Source organism: Uloborus diversus, chromosome 6 (genome assembly GCF_026930045.1).
Source record: "Uloborus diversus isolate 005 chromosome 6, Udiv.v.3.1, whole genome shotgun sequence".
NCBI lineage: Eukaryota > Metazoa > Arthropoda > Arachnida > Araneae > Uloboridae > Uloborus > Uloborus diversus.
In genome coordinates this window covers 145,163,333-145,184,545 of record NC_072736.1, presented here as the reverse complement: position 1 = coordinate 145,184,545, position 21,213 = coordinate 145,163,333, and the positions used below count along the sequence as shown (strand labels likewise).

General features: G+C 35.0%; 1 protein-coding gene across 1 annotated transcript in view; it reads left to right on the top strand.

Moving 5' to 3' along the window:
• Positions 1 to 21,213, top strand: part of LOC129225019 (tyrosine-protein kinase JAK2-like) — a 39,957-nt gene that overhangs the window by 9,659 nt on the left and 9,085 nt on the right. The window contains exons 7-12 of the mRNA XM_054859566.1: positions 9,860 to 10,104; positions 13,269 to 13,481; positions 14,980 to 15,101; positions 16,534 to 16,678; positions 18,394 to 18,550; positions 20,352 to 20,655. Coding sequence (XP_054715541.1) covers positions 9,860 to 10,104; positions 13,269 to 13,481; positions 14,980 to 15,101; positions 16,534 to 16,678; positions 18,394 to 18,550; positions 20,352 to 20,655 — 1,186 coding nt within the window. The remainder of the gene's footprint in view (positions 1 to 9,859; positions 10,105 to 13,268; positions 13,482 to 14,979; positions 15,102 to 16,533; positions 16,679 to 18,393; positions 18,551 to 20,351; positions 20,656 to 21,213) is intronic.

Below are 21,213 nucleotides of genomic sequence, written 5' to 3'. Positions count from 1 at the left end.
GATGAGTGTAAATTCTCCTTTTTTTTCTAAATATATTACTTCAAATAGAATAATTAACTTAAAATACTGTGTGCAGTGCTTCAAAAATGCAGTGGTAGCAAGTTGCAAAAGTAAAAAGACTTTATTTGAGCTTATTTTCTAGTCTTGGAGTTGTTCAAATTCATAACACAAATGTGTTGGTAGATGTATGTGCTCTTAAATACAATGCATAAGCAGCTTGGGCAGAGCTAAGATTTTTATCTCAGACAATTTTTGTGAAAATTTAATATATCGGCATTTTAATTTTGTGATTTTTTTAAAAATCAATTGTATAATATTTATAAAAGAAAAAGAAACAGTGCAAGATCATTTTAGTAAGAAAAATGCACAAGTATGTCAAAAGTATGCTTTTTATTACGTCAATAAGTGTTTTAAATAATCTGTTATATGAATCACACACACACACACACATATATACAAAGATAATAAAAATACTTAGCAAAAAGGAAAGAATTAAATGAACGCCCTGTCAACATTGCCGCACCGTCCCTATGTGCAAGGTTGAGCTCTACCAATCAAAAATGCTTCAAATGAAAGGAAAATAAACTCTGACCAAAAAGTAAAATGGAATTCTTCATGATATCTAACGGAGTCGATGAAGTTATACTGCTCATTGAAACAATCCGTCTCGCTGAAAATCTAAACGGAAAAATTATTGACTTGTTGTGTCTAAACATGCTATTCAAAAGCACTATCTTTTACACTGAAAACAAGCAATTTTGCACACATTAGCATTTTCATTCTTAATGTAGATCCATGAATGCTATTTCGGTATGTTTTTATTACACAAGGTTGAGAATACGAGGAGTAAGAAATTTGCTTATCCCCATTTGGTTCTTGAGGTGAATATCTTGTATTATAATTTGAGCAAACAGTCTTTTTGTGATTTTTAATTCGTTGTAATTCCACTGCTTCATGTTATGATACATTTAAAAGAAAAAAAAAGGTAAGCACATTTGCATATTACTTAGATGTTTGTAATATTTATACATTGTAGACAGTAATTTAGGTTAATTTTTTAGTTCCGAAAAGTGGTGCCCATAATTATTTGATTACCCTCCCTTTTTCTTTTTAACTATTTGTGCATTAAATTTAAAAAAAAAAAAGCTTTGGGGATACTATGTATTTGTTTTGGATCTTAAATAAAATTCCTTTTGTAACTGTCCCGTATTTTAAAATTTTTGATTTTGCCGGAAATGATTTCAGTTTCAGATTTTAGGGATAAATATCCTCTACACTTCAATTTAGAAATCTATTCAGTACTCTGTTGTTATATTTTGACCGGCATAAAACTTTAAATAATTATTTAATAAATAGAGATATATTTAGAGCAGTGTTAACTTTGATGTTTAAAATATTTTCTTTTTCCAAAAATGCATTAGCATATCACAGACTGGGTTCGTCAAACTGGGCCCAGCCTGAAAAATCACACTATCTCAGTAAAGAAGGTTTTTCAGAATTTTTTATATTTTGAAACACTCTCTTCAGAAACAAACTAAATATCGATCAATATAAAGTCCAGAAGTAGACATCTTGCTTTCTGGACAGTATATCAAATAAAATTTAAGCTGCATACTAGCAAGTAATAATTATTTCGATCACCTTCCAAGATTTTTTAAAAATTGTTGGGGTAAAATGCTTTGATTAACTGAAACTGGCCATCTCTTTTTTAACGGCAGCTCAATACAAGGTTTCCAAGAGAAAAAGTCAGAGTCCAGAAGTCAGTTTCAATCACCCGTCCCTTAAGCGGATATCACACGAGAGAAATTACGGGTCATCATAACTGCAATAGGAACCGTCAACTCTATGTGGAACTGGTTTTTCGGACGGGAAGTCGCCTATAGGGTTACTGCCGGTTGCGCGGACGGTTGCTCGATTTGTTCACAACGGGGGCTACCATTTTTTAGCTTACATCCACGTGCTTGCGCTTGTTCATCGCTTTTCGTCAATTCCGCATTTAGTTATCACGCTGCGTCGCGTTAATTCGACACTTATGGATGAAATTAGTAATCAAATACTTAATGCAGCTCTTGCAGCTTTAATTGTATGTGGATTTGTGAAAAGATGGCTAGAGCATCAATTATTATTTCATGCAGTCACCAAAGCTCCTCCTGTTAAATTCATATTTGAGTTTTAACATTAATTTGTAGAACTTATGATGAAAATTTCAGAAAAACAGAAAACTTTTATTACTATTAATTAAATTCAGAACAAACAACGTAAGTAGAAGCACAAATTTTTTACAAATTTGTGCTTCTACTTACGTTGTTTGTTCTGACTTTACTATTCAGCACAAAGGTATTTATTTATCTTATTATTAATTAAATGTTTGATTTAAAGTGATACTCTTGTTACATTTAAAGAAGACATACAGAATATATGACTTCTCTAGGCTTAATTTCCCCCATAACTACTAAATTAAATCTTAATTTTAGATAGGAATTATTAGTCATTTATTGACAGTAAGAAGAAATTTTATTTCTAACAAATTATACCTAAACTCATAGCTTAAAACAAACATGAAAAATTAAAAAAAAAAAAAAAAAGCCAGCAAACTCTGATCAATAGGCCTTTCATAATTATTTTTTTAAACTTCGAGTTCATAAATATATTGGAGATGTGCTAACACTTTAACTTACACAAATATAACGCCACTAAATACATATTGCACACAGGAAAATCTGTGGCCGAGTTTATTAAAATAGTTCCAGACATTTAAAAATAAAGTGACACTTTAAAAAAATGTAATGAAACGATGATGCGCATTTATACAAGCTATACAAGCATTTATAATACAAATAAGCTTAATACTGAGCAAATTAACACTGCATTGAATATTAGTACGTCTCAATCAATATTTCAAATGTTAATAAAAATAACTTTATCATTTAATAATGCCAAACATAATTTTTTACATCTCAACAAAATATTACAATGTGCGTATTATTTAAAAAAAATTCTTTGTATTATCATATTCTCTGATTTTCAGAGGGATTATTTTTCTTGACTGGAATAGAGTACATGTGTTACTACACAGTCAAAATATTACTAAATAGGTGGAGCTGAAAGTAGAGTAAATATTTCACCATTTCACTTTGCCTCACATTCTCCTACATTTTAAGTATTTTCAAATGGTACATACTGTATGTACCCATCAGTTTGAATTAAAAAAGAAAAGTGCAGCTTCAATGCTACGATTTTTAAAAAGGAATTTTCACGTAACTTTTTCAAGGAAAAAATTTACTGTAATTGTTCAATTTGTTTTCAGAATGGGGTGGTTTCCTCCAGTCAAAAGTAGTACTTTTATCACTGAAATTGATAGAATAAGCAAAAAAAAAGGACCCAAAAATACTTTTATTTTCCCAACCGTTATTTTTTAATTAATTTTTTTAAATGTCCGATTTTTCAAACAAGGCGTGGTCTTGATGACGTCACAAATACACGTGAGTAAAGATGCGAATTAAATATTTTGCTCTGTGAATGTCAACACGAATGGCATTTCATCATTCGTGACGTCACACGACAGAAATGTAAGCAATGAAAGCGCCACGATTTAAGTAATTTTTTTAAAAATATTAAACAAAAACAAATTATTTTAAAAATGGTCAGATCCTTTGTTTTTAAACATGCTCTTTCAGAAAAAAATACGTTTAAAATTTTGGAAACGACCCCATTGTAACATTTGTGCAAAACAATTTTCAAACACCCAATGAAACGAAAAACACCAATATAAATTAAGAAATGCATAAAATTCGCACTGATGTTAACTAACATATAAGTAGCAATTTAAATTCAAAATCAGATGCAAAACCAAAGATTAAATGTCGCTCATCCGTTTTTTAAAGTGTAACTGAAAATTTTTGAAACATAAAATAAATAGAACAATAAAAAGGAATCCCCACATTTCTGTCGCCACGATTGCAAATGTATTTTACAGTGACGCTGCCTGACGTCACGAAATCTCAGCGCCCTGATTGGTTCCTTCGTAACTTGCCCAGAATTAAAGGCAATTTTTTTCTAGCGGAGGAAAAAGTTTGCCCCTATACGAGCAACTGCGAATCTCCATAGCACACGAGAATTTTGGAGCAATCGTTTGTGGAAGTGAGTAGTAAAACCAGTTCCGGATAGCGTTACGGTTGCTATTGCGGTTGCGATGTCCTGTAATTTCTCTCGTGTGATATCCCCTTTACACCCGCTCATATTCGAAATAAATTAGAAATATGAAGTAAACACGTACACTGTGTTCCAAAATTGAAAATTTACAGATTGTTTTTATTTTAATAAATCAAATGCCAAACGATTTTTTTCCCATTTTGCATTTGTCTGCAAAACCTGCCTCCAGGAGTTAACAATATTTTGCTCGTCACTGCATAAAGGCGCTCAAAAGACATTTGCACAACGGCACCAATCAGACTTGGCGCAACCCTGCCTGTCAATGCGATATGTTTCCATTTCAAACGGTTTTTTAGGGGGGGGGGGCTGGGGATGGGGGTTAAAAATCTAAGATATTAAAAAAATACCTTTGCATTTTAGCCCAGTGAGCTTTGTACTATGTTCTTCTTAGGAAACAATCAGAAAGTTAACTTTCCAGAAACAGATGTGAAAAGATTGCTACACAATCACTAGCAATGTGCTGAAATTAGTTAAGCCTAATTTCCATGTGCAAACGAAAAACGGACACAAAGGGCTGAAATGTTAGGAAAATGTCCTATTCCCTCTCTCACTGTTGATTCTCAGAAGGTCAAGGATGGGAAGGAATGAAACAAAGATCTCTCCTTTCCCAGAGGACCCTACTCCTCCCTACCCACCTTCAGTAGAAGAACATGCTTTTGTTTCCTACTGATAAGCCTGTTTGAATTCTGATGAGATTCTGAGAATCTCATCCCCTCTTTGCCTAGGTATTTGCTTCCCCTTTTGTTTATGGGGCCGTTTTTAGGGTGAAATTCTGTGAACGAGGATAAGACATGGGCGTTTTTGCAGACGATCGCTGGACAAATAAAATTGCCCTGATATTGCGGCAGGTCGAAAGGATGGTTGAGGCATCTTTTTAAAAACACAGGGTTCAATTTCTTATTTTTGAAAAGGGCGGGGCGCATTTCGCGATCTAAAAGAAGGGCAAGGCGCATTCTGCTGATTTTGAAAAGGGCAGGGAGCTGCACCCTCCAAAAAAGGCCTAGCAGGAACACTAGAGACTGTAACAAACTGGTAGCTAAAATGAATTTATCTCACCAGCGAGAGTCTGCAGACATTGTGCAGTTCAACTCGTGAATTGAAGGCAAAGCTTAGATATTAAGCAATAAGTTACCGCCACTAAACCAGGGCTAAGGCAGGGTGCTCTCTGCTTCAATGAGGTGACAGCTGCTTCCAGCTCAGTTATTCCCTATTCCAGACTAATGAGTTCATTAGGAGAACGAAACTGCAGTCTCTGGGTGTTATAACCGGGCTGTTGGTATATTACATGTAGTTCTGCCTTAACCATGGCTTAGGGGTTGCAAGTTACTGCTTAATATTTTATGTGTTTTATTTATATATATTTATATTCTAAATTAACATTCCTATCAGTGATCTAGATTGTATTTTATAATTCGTACGGTATTATGCCTATAGATCGGCTAAATGTGAGCAGGGAGGGCCAATTACTTCAACCTAGCTCAGAACATGTTTAATCCTTTGAATTTTAGTTAAAAAAAGGTTTCTCTCTTGGTAAATCCATTGAAGTTATTAAATGTAACTGGAGAGTGTTATAAGTCATACAAGTGTCCTAGAATCATTATCATAGCGGCCATTTTAAGCGTGAAAGTTGTATAGTAGTTTAAACATATCTTGGACACTGCCCGATAAAGAAACACCCGCTATGGGACATTTTTAATCTCCAACATAGGTCTGCAAAAGATTAGTTTTGCACTTGATGTTAGTTGTTTTACCAAAGTAAAATTTATTTCTTATAGATATGGACTTTTTCCTTATTTATTTGAGCTCTTATTTTCTCAATCTTTCTTCATTTAACCAGTTTACTTACAAAACAGGGAAGATAAAACATGAAGGAGCACGATTAATTAAAATACAAATACAAATGTGACGACCAGCAACAGGCTCTGGGCCCAGCTAGGCTGGTCCTAGTCAATTAATTAGTCCCCAATGAAGATCAATGGCCCTCTTAAAGCTATCCACCCCCTTGCTCATTACCGTCTCTTCCGGTAAGCTATTCCAAGTGCCCACGACCCTGCTAAAGTAGTAGTTTTTCCTGATTTCCAAGTTAGCCTGAGATTTAAATAGGTTAAAACAATGACCCCTTGTCCTGCTTTCCCCGCAAAAATTTAATCCATTTACATCTTTCATTTTGATAAATTTAAATAACTGAATCATGTCCCCTCTGACTCTCCTTTGCTCCAGGCTATACATGTTAAGCCTATTAAGTCTGGTATCATAATCTAAATCTGAGAGTCCCCTTACTAATTTAGTTACCCTTCTTTGAACCCTTTCCAATACAAAAATATCTTTCTTCAGATAAGGCGACCAAAACTGAACAGCGTACTCCAAATGAGGTCTTACTAAACTCCTATATAAAGGCAGAAGAACTTTCTTAGATTTGTTTGATATAGATCTATTGATAAACCCAAGCATTTTGTTGGCTTTGTTACTAGCAATACTGCACTGTTGACTAAACTTGAAGTCCTGATTTATTAAGATACCCAGATCCATAACATTTTCTGCCTGATTTATGACTGAACCCTGCAAATGATATCTCATACGCTTATTTCCATGACCTAAGTGTAGCACTTGACATTTCCCTACATTAACTGCCATACCCCATTTATCTGCCCACTTCGTAATATGATCTAAATCCTCTTGAAGCTGATTTACTTGTTCTTCATTTTCGACAATCCCCATAACTTTTACATCATCAGCAAAACAATTCATGCTTCCAGAAATATTTTTATTGATGTCATTCATAAATATAATAAACAAAAGAGGCCCTAAAACTGATCCCTGAGGAACCCCACTTAAAACATCACTCCAATTAGAATGATTTCCTCCCACAACTACTCTTTGCTTCCTACCAGTGAGCCAATTTCTAACCCAAAGTAAAGTTTTTCCTCCTATTCCTATGTCAGCTAACTTGCTGAGACAAGCAACATGCGGTACCTTGTCAAAAGCTTTTTGAAAATCAATATAAACAACATCCACACATTTTTTGTTATCTAAAGCTGAGGTAACCTTGTCGTAGAAATGCTATAAATTAGTAGTACAGGATTTACCTTTCCTGAAACCATACTGCAAACTAGTCAACAGACTATTAGTCTCTAAGAACTTCATGATCTTAATTTTGATCAAAGTTTCGAAAATCTTACAAATCACCGAAGTCAAACTTACAGGTCTATAATTCCCAGCATTACCTTTAGACCCCTTCTTGAAGAGTGGCGTTATGTTAGCCAGCTTCCAGTCCTCTGGCACCGTCCCCGAGTTATAAGAAGCATTGAAAATATTCATAATAACATCCACTAATTCCTCTGCACATTCAACTAAAATTTTTGGATAAATATTATCTGGTCCCGGAGCTTTAGTTGCTTTAATCTTTTTCAAATGAAATAAAACCTCCTCCCTGGAAAATACAAAATCCTCAAGCTGTATAATAGCTTGTGTCTTGTTAGTGTCAACTGTTGAGATACAGTTATCGTTAAACACACTGGAAAAAAAGTTATTTAGAACATTTGCAATATCCCTATCGTTTTGGATTAAATTTCCATACTCATCAACCAAAGGCCCTATTTGACTGTTTCGAGCTTTCCCAGAATTAGCGTAAGCAAAAAACCTCTTAGGGTTCCCATCAATGTCATCTGCCAGCCTTTGCTCCAATTCCCTTTTCTGAATCCGTACCAAATACTTAAAATTTCGCCTTGCCTTACCATACTGAAGCCTCTCCGCACTCTGACCAGTTTCTTTAAACTGACGAAAAGCGGCTTGCTTAAAATTAAAAGCATCTTTAGTCTCCCTGGAGAACCACATGGGCCAAATTTTGGTACTAACACCTTTTCTCCTAAATGGAACATAATCCCCAACCGTATTAGCAAGTTTATCCTTAAATTCCGTCTACTGCTGATCTACGTGGCTATTTTCCAATCCTGACGAAAAAACCTCTTTCAAGCTCTGCCTAAGTGCAACAAAATCAGTGTTTCTGAAATTGGGCACAAACCTAAAAATATCATCTTTGCACACTTCAAATTTAATCCGGAACCTAATGCTGTTATGATCACTATCTCCAATATGCTCCCCTACACACAACCACTGAACAAAACTTCCTATGTCACGAAAAACTAGATCCAAAATCGCCTGCTCTCAAGTTCCTTGAGTTACAACTTGATCTAAGAAACAGTCACCAATTACTTTAAAAAATTCCTCTTCTTTGCCATTACCAGGATAAAAATTATTCCAATCAATACCCGGAAAATTGAAATCCCCCATTATGATGACGGATCCCTTACTGGACATGTCACTAATAATACGGTACATCTGTTCATCTTGTCCCTGGTTTGAATTAGGTGGCCTATAAATGTTTCCAAAGCATAGCTTTTTGCCCTTACTGCTCATCAACTCCAGCCAAACCATATCAATATCAGTAGGCTCATCATTTATGACCAATTCATTGCAAATAAAATTGTCTCTAACATAAAATAAAACCCCACCACCTCTTTTACCTACTCTATCCTGTCTGAACAAATTATACCCAGCAATATGTAATAACTCTGCATCAGATTCGGTAGCCCATGTCTCTGTAATTCCAATAACATCCAACTTCTCATCCATAACTATGCTTTTCAATTCATCCATCTTGTTCCTAATACTGCGAGCATTGGTATAGAAAACTTTAAGCATGCCTAAGTTGCTTTTATTTAACACCCTGAAATTTCCTAAATCACACTTGTTAGCATTACTACTCTTGTTCGACACTTTATTTCCATTTCTAGCAATACCCAAAAAAATTTCATTCTCTCGATATCTGATGCTTGACCCATGCCCCCCATTCCAACTTAGTTTTTTGACTCCGAAGCCCCTAAAATTAATCCACTAACCATTTTGACCCCTGTAGAGCTCAGATGCAGGCCAAGGAATTATCTTTCATTCTTTGATGATTTTAAGTTGAATTGAGTGTTATATGTATTGAATTCGTGAATGTTATCTGGTGTTCAGCAATTATGACACATGTTCCAATTAAATGACTATTCTTGTTCTTATTGTTAATGTAGTTATTGGTGGTAACAAAGCAGTTTGAACGACCTCTTCAAGTACATTAATGTGTAAGCCAAAAAAGACAGATTCTGCTTAATTGTTCGCAGCAAAATGGTTTCATGTACAATTTGTAAATGAAGTAATAAGTAATGATAGTTGAAACCAATGCTACCCAATCCACGGCCTACAGACCACATCCGGCCCAGGTTAACCATGTGGCCCATTGTTTTGTTTAATATTATAAACTGAAAAGATCGATTAATGACAACGGATTATAATTTAGAACTAAACGCTCGGAAATTAGTTTCTAAAAAACAGATGCTTTTAATAAAAGAAGCGTAATAATAACAACAGCAGTTATTAGATTTTCTTTCCGTTATCATATTTTCCCATGTTGTTTATAAAAAATTTATGAGTGTTCTGGGCTGCGAGAATCATTTTAGCATGAGGTACCGCCCTCGAGTAGTAAAAGGTTGGGCACCACTGGTTTAAAGTTATATTGTTGAACGAAATTTTACATTGTTGTCTTCAAAAATATTTGTTATATCATGTTCAATGGCTTGTTTTCAACACATTTATATGTTTTCTGCAGATAAAACTGATTTGTTATTGTGCCGAAGAGAAAACCAAGATGCCAATTCTCTTGTCACCAGAGGGGACTGTAGTTGTGCAGCTCAGTGTATTCCTCATGACGCAGTGGTATTCTCAAAAAACACGCCTCAGTTTTTGGGACAATTAACTGTGGTGTCTCATGGTCGCTTGCGTAGGTCGTGCTCCGATTCTAAATCTGTTGCAGTTAAGACGCTGCGTAAAGAAACTAAGGTTACTCATTTAAAGGTGAGAAAGTTTTTATCAACCAATCAATTTTTGTTTCGTAATGATTTTAAAAATAGTCATAGTTATCAAGGAATTGCATTTTTTATCTGCACTGCTTAATCTTTCTGCATCCTTTTCATCACAAAGTGGCAGGAACTCTTGTGTGCTTTTAGATGTGGACCACAAGAGGCTTACATGGAATACACCGCCAGCTCAGTCATTCCAGCCGAGAACTGTAGTTTCGTGCTTATTAGCACTCATCAGCCCGGCATAGGAAGTGACTGAGCTGGAGGTGGAAAACCTCTTAAGGAAGCCAAGAGTGCCAAACAAACTGGTAGCTAATATAGAATTATCACTCACCTATATTAGCTACCAATTTGTTTGGCACTCTTGACTTCCTTAAGAGGTTTTCCACCACAAGCTCAGTCACTTCCTATGCCGAGCTGATGAGTGCTAACAAGCACGAAACTGCAGTCCTCGGCTGGAATGACTGAGCTGGCGGTGTATTCATGTATTCCTGCTTTAGCCCTGGCTATAGGGCGATAATTTACTGAAAACACAAGAGGCTTATTTTACAATTTTACCGCAGGCAACACTCTGGTGAATATACATTTCATGGGTGATCATATTAAATAAAATGCACACTTTTGGGGGGTGGGGGTATAGAGGCTAATTTTAAACTCTTGAAACCCTCCGTGGGTAAGTTCTTTTAAAAATTTTCTCATGAGCAGTGCTATGGCAGGAATATGTTTTCTGCACATATAGGAAAACCAACTGTTTGTCATAGGCAGCTAAATTTAAATCAGGAGACTCATTTTAAATTTTAACCACGGGTATTGCCATGGCGAGAATACTAGTTGCTGTAAAAGACTTATTTTAAATTCATTTCATATACACAGTCCAGTCACATTAATGTGACCACCACGTACTTTCCACATCAGAGTTAAATAACCAATCACATAAGGCAGGTGGCAGCACAGTGCAGTTGAGCGCATATAAAGGGTGTGTGAGGGCTTTGGAAAACATTTAAATCGTTGGCGTAATGCAGAAACGAAGCGATTTATCCGACGTCCAAAAGGGCATGATCATTGGCTTTCGGGCCAAGGGTGGAAGCATTTCTGAAACGGCTGAGTTTGTGAACTGTTCGCGTGCCACCGTGGTAAAAGTGTACCGTGCATGGCAAAATGGGACTTTCCAAAATCAGCGACATGGCAAATGTGGTGCACCACGGGCCATAGATGACAGAGGCGAACGACGGTTGCGGAGATGCGTTCGGGCAGATAGACGGGCTACCGTTGAGCAACTGACCACCAAAATGAACCAAGGGGCTACCAAAAGTGTCTCCCAAACTACTATTCAGTGAACATTGCTGCGTCTGGGCCTCCGAAGCAGACGCCTGGTTCGTGCACCTATGCTGACTGCTGTTCATCGACGACGAAGGCTAGAATTTGCACGCCAGTACAGCAGCTGGACGTCCACTGAGTGGCGACAGGTAGCGTTTTCAGATGAATCACGTTTTATGCTCCATCGGACAGATGGGTGTTGGTGTATAAGGCGTGAAACCTCTGAAAGGAACCACCCTACAACCATTGCCGGAACGGTCCAAGCTGGAGGCGGGAGCATTATGGTCTGGGGAATGTTTTCTTGGCATTCTCTGGGTTCACTGATCATTGTGGAAGGCAGGATGGATCAATACAGGTACTCATCTGTCCTTGCGGACCATGTCCACCCCTACATGCGCATTGTTTTTCCTCAGGATGATGGAATCTTCCAGCAGGACAATGCGAGCTGCCATACAGCTGCCGGGTGCGTGCGTGGTTCGAAGAGCACCAGGATGAGTTTACCATCCTCCCCTGGCCAGCAAACTCACCTGACTGAAACCCGATCGAGCATCTGTGTGACCATCTCGATCGAGTTGTTCGCGCCATGGATCCTCAACCGCGTGATCTAGCGCAGCTGGCCACGGCATTAGAGTCGGCATGGCTCAACATCCCAGAGAACACCTTCAGGGACCTAAGTGACTCTCTTCCTGCACGTCTCGCAGCAGTCCGCTCTGCGAAAGGTGGTTATTCTGGCTTTTGACAGATGGTCACATTAATGTGACTGGACTGTGTATGTTCCACAGGCAGCTTCTTTAATACTTATCACAGACAATGGGATGGGAGGGAAAATTACTTAAACAAGTGGGTAATATAGAATGAATATTTCTTAAAAATTCAAACTAATTTTTGTGAAAAACAACAATTATAATAAACTTTTTCCATCATTTTTTTCCCAACAGCTTTTTATGTTTTCCTATTATTTTTCTATTCAAACTGCATTTTTATATCTTTTATTATTATTATTATTTCATTAAATATTGGCTTATATTGGCTTCTACTTATCATAAAAAGTGAATGGTTTAAAAATGGCAACAGGCTGGCTACTACAGATAGTACGTTGTCTGATAAAAATAAAGAACAATCAGGTAGTTAAAAAGATCATTGTCTTCTTAATTTCAATCAGTAATAGCTTTATATTAAAAGGTGTTAGAAACATTTACTGTTTTTGAATTTTATAGATATCAAAAGGGGAAAAAAAAAGGAAATAATGTTCATGTTTGTGAAAGATTATATGTGAGCAGATAGTTTTCTAAACTAAAATTTTTTCAAGATTGAACTAATTACTAATTACACCAATTCTTTTTTAGTTGAAATGTTATGTAATAAAAATGGAATGAAATTAAAAGTTCTTTTTTGATTGGCACTTTTTTGGATTTTTTGATTATAAAAGTTTTTGAGGCAGAATGTAACTCAGTGTTAAAACATTATCATCAAAATTTTTTCGAAAGGAAAGCTTCATCTTTATTTATAGTTTTCATGACTCCATCATTTATCAGAAGACCCTCTTGCAAGATTGTGCCACTGGTCCCTTTCATTTTTGCTATACGAAATAAGTTTAATTTTTTTTTTCATCTCAAGTCCCTTCTTAGTTTGAAACTATTGATGTGGTCTTGTGATGTTAAAACCACTACTATTTATTCAAGATTGTCAGGTTATTTGATTAATGTATATCAAATAAAATTGAATCCCTAAATTTTTATGAATGCACAACTCAAAAGTTGGTAATTTAAAAAACTTAGGATTACTGTATGATTCTTTCGAAAAAATTCAATTGTATCTCATTTTCCACATATGTTTTTTCAGGAGTTTTTGAGCCAGTGTGACAAAGTTTTATTTTTGCAACATGATGCCATTGTGTCCACCATTGGAATGATTCTTACGAATCCTACCGCACTCATTATGGAATTTTTACCCATGGGAAGCTTGGACAAATATCTACAAAGGCATGAGAATCAACTTCGCCAAGTAGACCTTGTTGAAGCAGCATATCACATTGCAAGAGCTTTATGGTATTTGGTAAGTTTTGAGGGTTAAACTTGTTTGTCAATGGGAAGGTAAAAGCACTTATTTTTGCAAGTCTTTAATTTTCTCAAGCCCGTAGTAATTGTAAAAATTTAAGTCTCTCAAAATATTTCAACTTTAGGTATAAAATAAACTTTTGGTACTGTTTGTATAAATTTCGCGAAATTTTCAGTTCCTATAATCACCCATACTTCCACTTCGGCCAAAAAGGTGGCTCACACAAATAAGTACTGTTACGGTAATTGTTTGGAACTTGTGAGCTTGGAAACTCAACTTGCCATAAGTTTTAAAAATACCTTGCTGTACTTTCTTTTAAACTTTGACATAAGTGTTTATAGAATGCGGAAAAAAATTGGAATGATATGCAGACATAATAGAACAAGATATTTCATAGTTCCTTTTTCATTTTCCTCAATGTTAAACATTTAAACCAGAGTTTCCTAAACTGGTCCACTTCGGTTCGCGAGTCCATGCTAGGGGGTCCCCGAAGTTCGTAATTTTTTCAGAGGGGGTCCGCGGAGGTCTGAAGTTTGGGAACGTCTGATATAGATGATTTAAAAGATGTATTATCTATACAGGTAATGATTAATAAGTAGTATCAAATACAGTAAAACATTTTAACACTCTCACACATTAAACACTCTCATAAACGTAGTGATGATGAAAATATGAAAAAAAACAGCATTACATTTATTGCTACTATATGACTAAACAATTAGAGTCATTCTGTCAAACTAAGTAGCTAATTGCCAATACAAAGAGTTTCTGACCAAACGCATAATAACAATCCAAATGAGAGCTTAAACTTGAGTAACTGAATCACAAAACTGATTGTAAAAGGAACCTTAAAGCATTCTGCTTCTAATTGGCATTGCAAAGTCAGATGCATTTGCTTTACCTGTTAACTTCATATTCACAATATTAGAAATCAGAGCTCTGACAGGCCAAATAAACTTAAGGGAAGTTCGTTGTTTCATTGTGGTGAAGCTTATGGGTCTATCTAAGATCAGAAAAGCACATCACAATGATGTGTATTAAGATTGTGATTAAGATGTGTGACTTTGCAACATAAACATTGGAATTTTCATAAAACCAGTAATGGAGTGAGTACATTTTATACACTGGAAAAGGACTTTAAAAATATCCTTGTAAAACTGTCAATTACTCATGAATAATGTAAAGTTTCCCCTGAAATGTCTCATACGTTTTCATAGCACAAAAGAGTTTAAAGACATCTGGTCATAAAGTTCTTTATGGAACTTGATCTTAATTCTCTCATTTCTGAAAATAAATAAACATTTGATTTTATGTTATTTGTGTTAATCTTCTATTAACTGTATAGGAAGTTATTTTGCACTATGGTAATGCGACAAGTGAACTTTTTTTTTTCCAAATATATTACTCTTATTTTTTTCCTCAGCAAAAATGTATTTTTTCTTTAGAAAAGGATCTGTATATATTTTGCATTCTCAATATAATGTTAATTTTTCAGGAAGAGAATCAGTTGTGCCATGGTAAAATCAGATGTCACAATATCTTAGTTGCATCTCACACTGACAACTCATTTAAAGTAAAGTTGACTGACCCTGGCATTATATTGTATACAGATGCTGAGTAAGTTACTTTTTCAATTTTGCTTTTATTTTGTCCAGACGTTATTGTATTTCCTTTTCTGTCATATTCTAATTTTGTTAAACTATGAAGCATTTTGGTTTATTCCTTTTATCAATTTTTGGTCATTGCAATTTTTTGCACTTAGCTTTAATTTGATTTTTTTGCTCATAAAAACAAAGGTTTTTTTTTTTTTTGGCCAAAAAATGTTTTTTTATTCACTGTGACACATGATAAAATCTTGATGTTGATTAAAACTTATTGTTAAAACTCTTACTCTAGATCTATTAAGCTACTGCATGGATGGTTTTATCTTTTTCTGCAGCTAACAATGCTACTACCTCCAAACTTGCACCCCTACTTTTGTATGCTCTTTTTCACATGTAGTCTAGACATTGCAATTTTGCAGTAGAAAAAGTGAAAACATGTGATAAGGTCTGGCTATTAATTTCCTGGACTGACACAACTGTAGGAGAACGAAAAGCCAGAAGGTGGCGCTAATGATTGCACATTGAAGAGCATTTTCTGTCGCATGCATAGTGCAACTGGCACCATTCTGAAATAAGTGGTTCTCGTGGAAGGCACATTAAAACGTAGCTCTTCAATTCCTGTTGTCACCACAATGTGAACTTTTTCAATTGCTTCCAGCGTGCATACGGACTGCGGCCGACCTGTGTGTGGATCATCATCGACGCTTTTGCTCCCGTCCCGAAAGTGTTCAAACCATTCAAAAGTTCAAGTAAACTTGTTTCAACGTTTCATATGTTTCTGCAGCTGTCTTGCCTGATTTGAAGCAAAATTTAATATTAATTCTTTGCTCTATTTTCACTTCGACGACAGGAATTTGAGAGCTACGTTTGAATGCGCTTTTCCACGAGAACCACTTGCTTTAAAATGATGCCGATTGCACTGCACATGCGCAAGAAAACGTTCTTCAATATGCCCTCATTAGCTCCATCTTCCCGCTTTTCATTCTCCTACAGTTGTGTCAGTCCTGGAAATTAATAGCCGGACCTTGTATAATGTATCAATGAAATCCAAAAAAAAAAAAATCCCCAAATCAAATTAAAGACAGCTTTTAGTTAATGTTAATAACTAAAATTCTTTAAAAGTCAAAAAAAAAAAAAAAAAAGGAAGCAACTAAGAGGATCAATGAACAAGGTTCAAAAGGGACATAAAAGGTATGCAAATAACAAAATGGTGAACTACAACGCTCCTTCAAGGAACATTTGGATCAAAACTCTTACAAAATTTAATGTCTCAAATAACATAAGCATTTTTATTGTTCAGTGGAAATAAAAAATTTTGTGGAGTCACTTTTATTTTTCAGAAATTTTTTGTCTTCTCTTCTTTCTTTAAGTGGTAAACTGTTCTAAGAGAATGATTCAATACACTGAATTTGAAAATTCGATGAAATTTAATGTTTTTATTTCAGCGTTCATTGGCTTCCTCCTGAATGTCATAATGATTATTCCCGAGCATCTAAATCAGCTGCCGCTGATGTGTATGCATATGGGACCACACTGTGGGAAATTTTTTCCTATGGTGCTAAACCCTTGAATCAGCTCTCGCCAAGAGAGGTATGTTAATGTTCTTCCAATTTTCAGATTTTTTCCATGAGTTAATTAAAATTATAAGATTGTAAAAATTTCCTTTGAAATGTGCCCTAAAAAATCACAAATTATTGAGAAAAATGTTTTTTAAGCTTATGTACTGAAGGGAAAATATGGATTTTTTTAAACATATATCTTCTAGAAAAATCTACCAAAGTGCATTCTTCAGAAAATCGTAAAGTTACTTGGAACACCTTTTTGAGTAGCCTCTATTCCTCAAATATATATGACATGAAACTTCTATGAGAGACCACCTCTATGAAGCGACCGATTTCCTAAGACACGGATATTCCATCCTATCTACTCGTTGTTAAAAATCCTCTGGGAGGGACTATCACAGCTTCTCACAACAACTGGTAAATTGCATAACTCAACAACAACAAATGAAGGAATTTTTGATTTAAGGAAACCAAAAATTAGATATTGAAAGAAAAGCAATCAAACATTTTGTTTAGACACATATTGGTCATTTCTTGCTTATGAAAGTAGAAAGAAACTAAAATAAAGGTCATTTTAATATTCAGAATCTATTTTTCGCTTATTTAAAGTTGCAAAATATATAGGCTCATGTTCACTTAGATCACAGTAATAATAAAGACATAAATGATTTGTTTTTGCAGCTAAAAGCCAAACAAGAAACAAAAGTTGTTTCAGAAAAAACAAAGAATCTTTATTCCACTTTTTTCAGGAAGAGAGAGTAGTCGCTCTGGAGAAGTTTCATTGTATCTTACAAAGAAAAATTAATGTTTTTTTTTGAGCAATCATGATTGCTTATTGTTCTCATTTGCATCCATGTCCTACACAAACCCGCATACATACACAACTACACACGCACACACAAACACATACACACACATACGCATACATACAGACACCCACACATACATACACAAAAACATACACACAACTACCACACATTCATGCGTGCACACAGACACAAACACATATGTCTACACACACATACACATAACCCCCTCCCACACACATTCATACACACAACTATCCAAACACTTATGCTAGCACACATACACAAATACACATGCCTACACACACATACACATAACCTGTACACACAAACACATATCCTCACACAAACACACACACCTACATCCACACACTCGTGATTGCGAAAAACATAATTTCAATTCAAGATGTCAAAATTCAAATTATTATTATTTTTTTTTTTTTGCCGAAATCTGAAAAATATCGAGATTTTAATTTATAAATGTTCTTAAAATGTAAGCTCAAGAAATGTTCCAAATCACTTGGGTTTTTCTCAAGATCTTTTAAAAAGAAATTCTTTAGGTATTTTCTTATGAAGTTTTGTCACCTGTATCAGAACAGTGCCTAGCCTAATCTTACAAACCTAAATTATACAATTTACAATTCTCAGTGTGTCTAAAAGTTTAGGGAAAAAACGAAAGAATATATTTTACTATAAAAGTCCTGTGTAATTGTTGATAGTGCAAAATATTTTAACATAATAAAAAGTTTTTCATGTATAAATTTTCAGATTTTTGTTTTCAGCTCTTTTGGTTCGTTTAGCACTCTCATTCCTCAATCTAGCAAATTGTGTTATTATCTGTTTATATTTTCTTGTTACCACTTCTGAAATTAAGATTTTATTTCACTATTCATATTATTGGAAGAAAAATTTGCATTTTCACTTTTGTTTGCTTTAGGCTAAAGAATGGTATTCAAAGGGAGGGTCCCTCAGTAAGCCGAACGGTTGCCATAGAGAAATAGAGAAACTGATGTTTGAATGCTGGTTCGTAGATCATGATAGTCGTAAACAGCCACAAGCAATTGTGCGGGATATCAATCAGATTCTTTATGAAGGTAATATGTTTTTAATATCTTTAACATGTTTTCAGAACTAATAAACACAATAATTATGCTCAAATAAAATGTATATCATATCTGCTTTAAAGGATAGCTAGTGCCTCATAAAGTAACAATTATTTTCTCAATTTCAAGTTTGAAATTACATTTATATCTTTAATGTACAGAAAGCTTTGACTATTTTTAATGCCTTTTATTTTGTGTGATCAATCTACCAAAGACCGATCCCACTCATCCAATGAGTTGATTTTAAAATTATACTATCATAAACAATGGACAGGGTCGAAAATAATCAAAGCATGTAATGTAATCAAAATTTGTTGGTAAGTTTCATTTTATAATTTTTTATGGATACTTATTTAATTTTATGATAAGAAGAAAAACGTATCTTGCCTAAGTTTTCCCTACAGCTTTTCTATTCTAATATTTGCTACCAGGGCTCGAAATACACGGTCGCCCGTTCGCCACTGGCGACCAAATATTTTTAACTGGCGACTATGTTTTCAGCTTTTCAGTTTATTTTTTTCCCGTGCTGTTTTTTTTTCTCCCCAGTCTGGTTTGTGTAATTAATTTGTATGTTAAACATGCTCTAAATGAACTTCAGGAATTAGAATCTACTTCAGCCTCATTTGAAAATCACTTTAAAGACATTCCCATTCAATGTAACATTTCGTTACATTGAATGGGAATTATTTAGGCATTCAACTAAGTAATGTTGATACCACAATATTTGAGACTGATAGGAAGAAAATAATCAATGGTGGAATAATTTATCTGCAGGAACGATATGTAGATGATGATACTGAACTGAAAAAAGCTACCTCAGTGTTTGACACCTTTACTTGGCCGATAGAAAATTTAGAAAATTTCGGGGAAACAGAAATCACAGTTCTTGCCAAGCACTTCCAAAAACATCTTTTCTCCCACAATGGAATTCCATATGAAATAAATCTGAATTCATTATAAAAGAATGGTATGAATTTAAAGAATGGTAAAAATTTAAAGTGTTGGGACAAGGATTAAAACTAGAAGAGTTGCAACAAAATATACTTTTGAATTACAAACGATTTCCTCATCTTAGCCACTTCTTTGAAATCAATGCTGTTCTACCAACTTCAACATTATCTTGTGAACATGGTTTTATTCACATGAACTTAATTAAAACAGATATGCGGTCCACAATGGAAGCATCAACACTGAAGGACCTTCTGATGGTTCACATGAATGGTCCTTCAATTCAAGACTTTAACCCGCAAAGAGCTATGGACAAATGGTTTTTCAAATCCACAAAATCAAGACATACACAAGGACATGTGACAAAAAAAGCAGCAAATAAACCAATGACTGGAGGAAGAATTCAAGAGAAACTTAAAACTTGTTTGCATCTCCCTTTTTTTTTGCTTCATACATTTAATTCCCTGCCAATTTATGTCATTTCAAGTTGTAAGTATATGATTTTCATGTATTTTTTAAAGTAACAGAAATGTAGCTTAAAAATTGAAGACTTTGAAAGCGGGGAGGGGGGGGGGATTTTTTTGCTGGCTACCAGAATTTTCTGCTGGCTACTAGTTTTTTTCAAAAACCTCGAGCCCCGTTTGCTACCATTTCTATACAGCTCACACTGTATGTCACTATAGCTGGCGCAAACCTAACCTGGCAGCATCGTAATGCTGTAATTAGGATCTGCGTAGCCTCCACAGTGCTGCCAGGTTTGGTTTGCCCCAACTATAGTTTGTGTTATTTATGGCTCTCATGCCAGAAGAATTTTTTTTTCTTAAAACTTAAATAACTTTTTCAGTTTATAATTCGAGGCGAAGCCATTCGTATGTTGTCATCGATCCAGCCGCCACGCCTGTTATTCGAGATGAGGACGTCACCCCTCCTTCCTTGCCTGCAAGCAGACCTCCCAAAGAGCCTGGTTTGAGCATATTGAAAAATGTTCTCAAATGGCAGTCTCCACTACCCAATGGAAATTTTTCATATAATGCACTATCTCAGTCAACTGTGAACGGCTCAAGTGGTCAGTCGGCATGTACTTTTCTTACAGATGTTGAAGACAATTCCATTTTGCATGTGAATAATATGGATTTAATTTCTGAAAGGTAAGAAGTAATTTATCTTCAATGTTAAAGGTGTTGTGCACAAATGAAGTCCTGCTTTGAAGTAAAATTGGGAATCTGTGGCTAAGGGGAGGGAGGGGGTAACAAGAAGTGTGACATCACACATTTTTTTTTTTTTTTTTTTTGTAATATGCTTATGAAAAATAGTGTGAAATGTGACAAAGGAGGGAAGGCAAAGTGATGCTTTGTGACCTAGAGGATGAGAGGAGTTAAAATTTTTTGACATCACTTGTGGACAACCCTTAATCTAAAATGTTGTTTTGTATAGATCTAGGGGAAAGATTGGTAGGATTCTAATTACTTGAGTGCTCAAGTAACTGCACAATCTTAAATTTCTTCTTCCACCAAAAAAAAAAAAAAACTTTTTTTCAACAATACTAAGTGTAAAAGCTTTCTTTTAACAAGTTTCTGTTCTCTTAAAAATAAAGAAGCAAATAAGCAAGAAAAAAGAATATCAGTTATAGCAGATTTTTAGAAACATCAGTAAAATATCGATATCAGGAATTAATCCCTCCCATCTAGTGTCCATGCCTTTTGAAG